The sequence below is a fragment of the Chrysochloris asiatica genome, unplaced genomic scaffold (genome assembly GCF_000296735.1).
Source record: "Chrysochloris asiatica unplaced genomic scaffold, ChrAsi1.0 scaffold00004, whole genome shotgun sequence".
Classification (NCBI taxonomy): domain Eukaryota; kingdom Metazoa; phylum Chordata; class Mammalia; order Afrosoricida; family Chrysochloridae; genus Chrysochloris; species Chrysochloris asiatica.
In genome coordinates, this window is record NW_006408522.1 from 38,680,573 (window position 1) to 38,689,934 (window position 9,362).

Below are 9,362 nucleotides of genomic sequence, written 5' to 3' on the forward strand. Positions count from 1 at the left end.
GCCTTTCAGCTATTTGAATGATTGTATATTCCTGAGTGCTTTGGTGCACATCCAACAAAAAACAAAACAAAAATACAGGGAATAGAAGCAAATACTGTTGAATGATGAAGCATACAGGGGATTATAAAGTTTGCAATGAAATGAATATGACAGGATGAATGTAAAGCTGATGTTCTTCCATGTAAACTGTCACTCAATTCATAATAAAAACTTAAAAAAAAAAAAAAAAAATCTCCCATACATTTACTTCCAGTTCAGATGATGGCCCCTCTACAACAAAGACAATGAGATGGCAAAAGAGAGACACTGACTTGTGAATGGCAGGCTAGACACAAAGAGGCCATCTTCTGAGCAGCTTTGGTAACAGGAGTAGGCCTGAGGAGGCCTGGCAGAGCCGATTCACACTGACAATAGGAAAGTTCCTTTTATACATCAAGCTCACCAATCACTTCTCAGAAACCCTATAAAGGGTTGCTATGGGTCGGAACTGACTTGACAGCACTTAACAGCAACACACAAATTGCTCTTATATTGCAATTCCACTTAAATGAAAGTCCATTATTAGTGTCTCTAGTGATACTGCCTTGTTACTACTTTATAGTGAAAATAAAGTCCAAGCAAGTGCTTTAGTGTTCAATGAAGCAAACACACAAATTGCTTCTTTAGATCAGCAGATTTGTATAGTCTGATAAATTTATTTTTCCAAGTTTATATTTATATCCTCCCCTTTCTTTAAACTAATATCAAAGGCCTGACATACATGAATATTAACAGTGAAATAATTCTGAAAATGAACTGGTTTTTCAAAACACAATTTTATATGCAGAAAACTGGTGAAACTACATCAAAAGAGTATTCAAAATACATAGCTATTACGTAAGGGCAGGGTGTTATTAAGGTGAAATGCTATTTTTTAAAAAATTAATATATGAGAGCAACTCAGAAATGTTTCTCCCATTCCCAGCCCCTATTTAGACTGACCCCAGAACAAAATATAACCTTGGAAAAGAAACAATTCAAAAATAATTTTTCTTTTGGTATTTTATAGTGTATTTCCTATATCTAATTAACTCCAATTCACAGTATTTTTAAGAATTAATCGCAACCACCAGTGAAATAAGCACAATCACACACACACCAGCACTTTTTAAATACACAAGAGAGGACAGATCATTATTAAGCTGTGTTTATAAAACAGGACTAAAACTGAAACATTAAAAATTATACATTTGAAAAAATATCTAAAATATTAATGATGGTTATATAGTCATTGCATTAGATTTATGATTTGTCTTTAAATTTTATTGTACCTTTAAAATAAAAAAAAGAACATATTTGTATTTTCTGATAATTAAAATAAGCAATTATATACATAAAAATTATCTTACCATTTCTTCAGATTACAACTGTTCTTAACTAAATAAAAACCCAAAACTTTGAAAATACACAGAAAAGATTTAAACAGAAACTTCGTGCCTCCATGACAAAAAGACAATGTATTCTACCATTCTATGGTTAACTAGACAGCTTATTACTCTCAAATATATTTTATAAATATAAATTAATCTATGTATATAAATGTTGGACACCACAATTTCCTTAGCATAGATTTTTAGAAATTCAATTACTAGTCAATAGGGAGAAATGTTTCAATTTTTAAGGCTTTTTAATATATATTATCAAATTCTCTTTTTTTTTTTCAAATATACCATGTATACTTTCTCCAACAATAGATCAATTTGTCTACATCACTGACATAGTATAAAGTAGTATGTCATGGTTTTTTACACCTTTGGTAAGGAAGAAACTGTTAACTTGCTTTAATTTCTAATTACAGCTGATTATTAGTTGTGACGAAACAAGTGTTTGCCCATATGCTTAGGACAATTTGTAATTCCCTTTCTGTGAAATTTTTAGACATGTAATTGACCTATTTTTTTTTTTTTCCAATTCTAGTGAGACTGTCTTTGAAATGTTCTTAATCATTTATATGAGTTATCTACTACTTATTAAAGATAATGATTTCCTCCATAGTCTTCATGCTTACTTTGTCTAGAAACTCTTTTTCAAACTCAAGCACTTACTTGTAAGTCATCTTCTGGTCCTTCAGCTTCAGTTTTTGAAACTGGGCATCCTAACAAAACAGGAATTGTAATTAAGCATAGAATTTTATTTTATAATTTAGTGTTAATAATTAATTGATTTTCACCATTATAACATTTGGCTGCCTGGCAGTCTGTCAGATGTTGACTTCTAAGACAAAAAATAAAAGAAGAGAGATTTTTCTCTGAAAACTTATTCTCTCTAGCAAGTCCTGCCCCAGATTTATCTTCAATTACTTTCAAAATTACTATGCACCATATTCCCTTGGTGTTAAGGAGATGTCTGAGTGTAAAAAAAATTTTTTAAAGTTGCCATTCAGTTAACATCAACTCACAGTGACCCACGTGTGTTTGAGTAGAATTGTGTTCTTAGGGTTTTAGGTGGCTAATTTTTTGATGCATTTGAGCTACGGTGTTGGAGGAGAATATTAAAAGTACCATGCTTGCATACCTTGATCCTCAAACTGACATCTTTGGTCTTGATCAATTTAAAGAGGTCTTGTAACAGCAGATCTGCCTAATGCAAGATGTCAGTTTGAAGACTAAGGTGTGTCTGATCCAAGCCAGGGTATTTTTAATAACCTCATATGAATGTAAAAGTTAGACAGTGAATAAGGAAGACGGCATAAGAACTGATGCATTTGAACTATGGTTTTAGAGAGTATTAAAAGTACCCATGCCAAAAGAACAGATCAATCTGTGTAGGAAGAAGTACAGCCAGTAGGTACCCTGGAAGTTAGGATGGCCACACTCTCATACTTTGGACATATTGTCAGAGGGGACCAGCCCCTGGAGAAGGTATCATGTTTGGGTTGGAGAAAAAGAGGAAGACCCCTAATGAAAAGGACTGGCACAGTGGCAGCAGTGATGGGCTCAAGTGTAGCAACTATTGTGAGGTTGGCTCAGAACCAGGCAGTGTTTCGTTCGATAGTGCATAAGGTCGCTATATGTCGTTACAGACTCAGTGGCACTCAACAATTTTTTGGAAGAAGATCTCTGGGTCTTCCTTCCATGGTGCCTCTGGATACACTCAAATCTCCAGTTTTTCAGTTAGCACCATGGTGTGCTAACCTTGACACTACTGAGATCCCCAGTTGTTGTTGTTAAGTGCCATCGAGTCGGGTCCGACCCATAGCGACCCTGTACAGGGTTTCCGAGGGTGTAAATCTTTACGGGAGTAGAAAGCCTCATCTTTCTCCCGCGGAGCGGCTGGTAGTTTCGAACCGCTGACCTTAAGGTTCGCAGCCCGATTCGTAACCACTACGCTACTGAGATCCCCAGAGATGCCCACATATTAGTTATTTAGTTTTTCCAATTGCTGATTCAACATATAGTATTTAGATTTTTGTTGCTTCAATACAGAAAGTATGTAAATGGTCCTCAATTGAATATTGTCACTGGCCATTTATTCTTATTGACCTTTGTGCACAGATGTCTCTCTATAGGTTTTCCTAGTTCCTAAGAGTGTCTTTTGCTCCAATAAGTTAAAAAGAAGAGATCTGTCCTAAGCAAAGTATTCTGGGTTTACATTACCCCCAGAGACAGATAACATAGCACAGTCACAAGATAAGGAAAATCAGCTCTTTGGTAAGGGTACCTTAGTTTATTTTTATTTGCATAGAAGGCTAGTTAAGGGAAATTCAAAGGACTCTTCAAAGCCTACTTAGTAACTGATAACAATTCTTTCCTAAATAAGGAGACAGGCTCATTGAACCCTGCAATCTGTTCTACCTGGCTAGAAATTTGTAAGCTCTTACAAAGCACCTTTTACAAAAAAGCATACTCTTCTGGGGACAGGAGTATGTGCTTAAAAGGAATTCAAAACTTTAATTAAATCATATAAAGGTCAGCAGTCATGGTTCTTCAATCTTAGCTAAAGATTAGAATTAACTGGAGAACTTATAGAAACTACATGAATACCAGAGTGTGACACAACTAGAAATGTTAAAATCTCTGTGTAAGGCTCAGTGCATTTATGCTTTGGTTGTTTTTAAGTTTAGAATTTGCAGAACTAGTTTGAGAACTAGTACTAAAGAATCCTAGGACCTGTAAGTCCTTTTGTTTTTTAATGGAAATTATCATCTTCTGGCTAAGGCAGCTATTGCTTACTCAGTTTGAACTGTTTGAGGATCTTTAAAAAAATAAGAACTGCCTCAACATCATTCTGCAGATAGTTAAGACTCATTCAATTGGCTATGAGAACCAGCCATTTTATTTTTCAAAGACTCTCTAGGTGACTCTAACATGCAACCACAGTTGAGATATAATGATTTATAGTGATATTGTAGATTCTTGTAATAAAAATAAAATTATTGCTATCATTCGATGGTAATGGTTTTTGAATCAGAAATAAAAAATTCTAGTCTTTCAAAATAGTGAAATAAGCTATTGACTCAGAGCTTCATGTACTATCAAAACAGATTCTTACTAAGTACTTCCATGTTCTTGCCATAGATGCACTCATAGTCCATTTCATCACATTTTTGTGTTAAAATGTCATCTTCAAAATATATAAATCACAAAGTAGTCGAATACTTTTTTCCCCAGTTACTTTATACGAGGAGACTATTAAAAGTTTATGAAAACGTTCCATTAGCTTTTAACTCCATTTTTCCATGAGCTTTTTAAAGTCTCTCCTATAGAAAGGTCATTTCCATTAATAGAGATGATTTCCCTTAATTAGAAAAATAAATCAAGTCTTAAGTCATTTCTTCCTTCTTGGGAAGCAATGTGTTTTATTGTGATTTATTTTTGTTTAGTAATAAATAAGCAGAGGCTAGTCTTGTGAGAAAACACAGATCCTTCATTTAAAACTTGCATGTTTCAGAGTTAATAATCGTAACAGAACGTCAAAATATACAAAAAAGGAAAAGATAAACTTGGGTTATGACCTCTGCCAATCCTTGCTAATGAAATCAGGTAAAGAGATAGAAAAGTTTTGCCATAGAGTAACTGGGGTTCACATATATTTGAGCATTATAAATTCTCTCTTCATCATTACCAAACTGAGGATGTGACTGGTATAATGCACACATGGATATTTTACTAGGATTCTGTCAGCAATCCATCCACTGACAGGCTCTTTAAGGTAACACATGCAAATGGTACTGAGTGTGAATTGACAAATATAACCTACCTTGAGAAATATCCTCTATCGCTCTTCGAATACCTCTATCAAAAGCTCTAGCATCAGCAGGACTTTGAAAGGTAAGACCAAACTTTTTGTCATCAATCTTCCAGTGGTGAAATGTTGGAGTGACCTTATTGTAAATGAGGTCCTTTTTAAGCATACATTCCAAAACCACCTGTCAAAAGTCAAATGCCAAAAATTATTACACATATATCGAATATATCTTAGATACAAACTGAAGTGAGATGTTAAGTGGAATTGAGTCAGCTCCAACTCATATAGACCCGTGTAGGGTTTCCGAGGAGCAGCTGGTGGATTTGAACCATTGACCTAATGATTAGCAGTCCAGTGCTTATCCTACAGTGCAACACTAGGACCCTGAAGTAAGTAGGAAGTATTATTGTTAATAATCAAATCTTTTAAAATATTAAAAAGTATTTTAATAAGTATTGATAGTTAATCTACTTCACTAAGTACACATATTAAGGCAGGATCAAAAAGACCACACAAGTTGGAACATAGTATGTTTCTTACACTCCTGGTTGAAAATATACACATACCCAGGCAGTCTTCATTGCCTATGAAGAATACCCCAAAATTACTTAATGAGAGAGTGCATTGGCGTGGTGTTTGAAAATTTAATGTTTTGAAGTCACTTTTTTAAACTTTTAAAAAAGATTTATTAATATTTTGTTTGATGATCATAGGAGAAGATCAAATACCTGAAATGCCATGTTCTTAGTATGTGGAATTAAGTGGCTTACTTAACCTTTGAAAGCTTTAGTTTCCACATCTCTAAAGTAGGAAACTGGTATTAAATATCTCATAACTTTAACACAATAATGGAACAGCCATGTAAAGAAGAGCACAAAATATGTGGGACAATATACTTGTGTTTCTTTCTCAGTTTTTATTTGGAAATCATTTCAAACTTATAAAAAACAGTTGCAATTGTGACATAGAAAATTCCTTTGTGTCTCTGTTAACCAGATTTACCACATTTTTAACATTAGCTCTCTCAATGTGTGTACAAAGACATTTTATGTACTAAGAACCATTTGACAAGAACTTATGAACATTATGCCCTATTGCCCGTTAGTATTAAAGTATATATGTTCAAACAGCAATGTTACTCTCTAGTGTAATCACAGTTGTTGTTAAGTGCTGCTGAGTTGATTCCGACCCATAGAGACATTGTACAGGGTTTCCATGGAGCAGTTGGTGAGCTTGAAGTTCAAATGACCTTGAAGTCTAATGCATTAGCACACAGAGCCACACCAGGACTCACAGTACAGTGATCAAATTCAAGGAATTTGACATTAACACAACGTTTTTCTCTAATCTATGGTCTGTAATCCAAATCTGTCCATTGTGCTCATACTGTCCTTTACAGGGTTAGAAAAGGAAAAGAAAAGAGACTTCCAAAAGAAGATCCAATCTAGGATTGTACATTGTATTTAGTTGTAAAATCTCTTTACTGATCTCTAGTGGTATCATGATTAAAGCATTCATTCAACTTACAATCACAAGGTCTGAGCCCATATGAAATACCCAATAAGAAAATTTATAGTAAATATCACAAAAATTCTAAATCTCATTATCCTATTTCATTTTCTTAGAGCACTTAAAACTATTTCAAATCATGTTGCTTTAAACAATTATTTAAAATTAAAAATATACCTGCTTATAATTTATTCCTCCTACTCCCATCCACAAGAATGCAAATGTTACTTAATAGTGCATTTTGAAAACAAAAAAATATTACTAAGCTAAGTCCTTTATTAAACTTCTCAAGAATAACATTTTCACTTAGGTAAATTTCTATATGATACAAACTAATCTTCAGCACGTAGCTTTCAAATGAAAAAAATTTTTTAGAAGTTCCCAAAACTCATACAAAAATTAGGTTTCACAATGAACTTTAAAATGCAAGGAAGAAATGAAGGGAAGATAATGAACTCACTCTTTAACTTACACAAATTTAGAAAAATGTGTTTCACCTAAAACTCATGTAAGTATTGTATATTCAGTTCAAATCTACCAAAAGTCCAGACCTACTGAAATGGTTGAGGATTCCCCAATACTACTGCCCTTGACATAAGTCTTTAAACCCTGAAAGGAAACTACCCTGAGGACACACTTTTGGTAAATAATAGATTAACTCATACTCCTTTAAAAAACAACAACAACACACACAAAAAACCAGTCAACAATTACACTAAAACTAGGATAAGAAGAGAGACGTTAGGGAAATTAGATCACTAGAAATGGAACCACCACAGTGAAAATCATGAGAATGTTGACACATTGTGAAAATGTAACTAATGTCACTAAACAATTTGGGTAGAAATTGTTAAAAAGAAACAATTTGCTGTGTTGTAGTTCTGTGCCATTGAGTCGGTTCCAACTCACAGCAACCCTGTATAGGGTTTCCAAGGAACGGCTGCTGAGTTTGAACCACGTATCTTGTTATTCAAACCAACCTTTCAGCAGGCTATGTAAGCACAATAAATACTCATTTTTTAAAACTGAAAAAAATCAAGTAATTCTCAGACTCCATATCCAAACAAAAGCAGTTTCTCAATAAAGTCACATATACTACATTATTGGGGCCATTGAGTTGGTTCGGACTCATACCACAACAGAATGAAACATTGCCCGACCCTGCACCCAACCTCACAGTCTTTGTTACACTTGAGCACATTGCTGATGCCAAAACATCTCTTTGGGAGTTTTCCTCTTTTTCACTGAGCCTCCACTTTACCAAACATGATGTCCTTCTGCACGGACTGGTCCCTTCTGATAATTTGTCCAAAGTTTTGCCATTCTGGCTTCCAAGGAGCATTCTGTCTATATTTTTTCCAATACAGATTTGTTTGTTCTTCTGGCAGCCCATGGTACTTTTAATATTCTTCTCCAACACCATAACTCAAATGCATCAATTCTTCTATGATCTTCCTCATTTATTGCCCAGCTTTCACAAGCATATGAAGCTACTGAAAATACCATAGCATGGATCAAGTGCATCTTAGTCCACTAATTGATAGCTTTGCTCTTGAACACATTAAAGAGGTCTTGTGTAGATTTGCCTACTGTAATAATATTGTTTGATTTCTTGACTGATGTTTCAATGACTGTTGATAGTGGTTCCATAGAAAATGAAGTATAAGACAATTTCAAACTCTTCTCAAGTTATCATGGAGGAAAATTTATTTATTGGTCCAGTTGTGAGGATTTCTCCTGTCTTTACATTGAGGTGCAACCCATACTGAAGGCTGTGTTCTTTGATCTTCATCAAAAATATTCTAAGTTCTCCTCACTTTCAGCAAGCAAGGTTGCATCATCGGTGTATCGCAGGTTGCTAATCAGTCTTCCTCCACTTCTGATGCCATGTTCTTATTCATGTAATACAGACTCAGATTATTTGCTCAGCATACAGACGAGGTAAGTATGGCAAAAGAATACAACCTTGACACACACACATCTTTCCTGATTTTAAACCACTCTGTCCCCTGGCTTTGTTAGAACGACTGCCTCTCGATCTATGAACAGGTTCCTCATGAGGACAATTAAGTATTCTGGAATACCCATTCTCCTCAATGTTGTCCACAGCTTGTTATGATTTGCACAGCAAAATGCCTCTGCATAGTCAGTAAAGCATAAGTAAACATCTTTCTGGTATTCTCTGATTTCAGTCAAGATCCATGTGACATCTGTAATAATATGCTTCGTTCCATATGTCATCTGAACCTTGTTCGAAGCTTTGACAGTTCCCTGCTCAAGTCATTTAAAATTTATCTTTAGCAAAATTTTACTTGCATACAATATTAATGATATTGTCTGATGATTTCTGTATTTTGTTGGGTCACTTGTGTTTGGACTGGGCATAGATATGGATATCTTCCCATCACTTGGTCAAGGAGTCATCTTTCAAATTATTTTGCTGAAATGAGTATCTCTAATGCTTCATCAGTTTGTTGAAAGATTCCACTTTGATTCCTTAAATTTCCAATGACTTCAGCTCACCTTGGACTTCTTCTTTCAGTACTATTGGCTTTTTATCATAAGCTACCTCTTAAAATAAGGAGCTCTGGTAGCGTAGTGGTTACGAATCAGGCTGCGAACCTTAA

The 9,362-nt window shown here is 34.6% G+C and overlaps 1 protein-coding gene across 1 annotated transcript in view; it reads right to left on the reverse strand.

Annotated features, from left to right (window-relative positions):
• The window catches only part of SPRED1 (sprouty-related, EVH1 domain containing 1), a 109,406-nt gene that overhangs the window by 24,309 nt on the left and 75,735 nt on the right, over positions 1-9,362 (reverse strand). Inside the window, exons 3-4 of the mRNA XM_006831788.1 lie at positions 5,239-5,407; positions 2,085-2,134 (exon numbers count right to left, since the gene is read on the reverse strand). Coding sequence (XP_006831851.1) covers positions 2,085-2,134; positions 5,239-5,407 — 219 coding nt within the window. The remainder of the gene's footprint in view (positions 1-2,084; positions 2,135-5,238; positions 5,408-9,362) is intronic.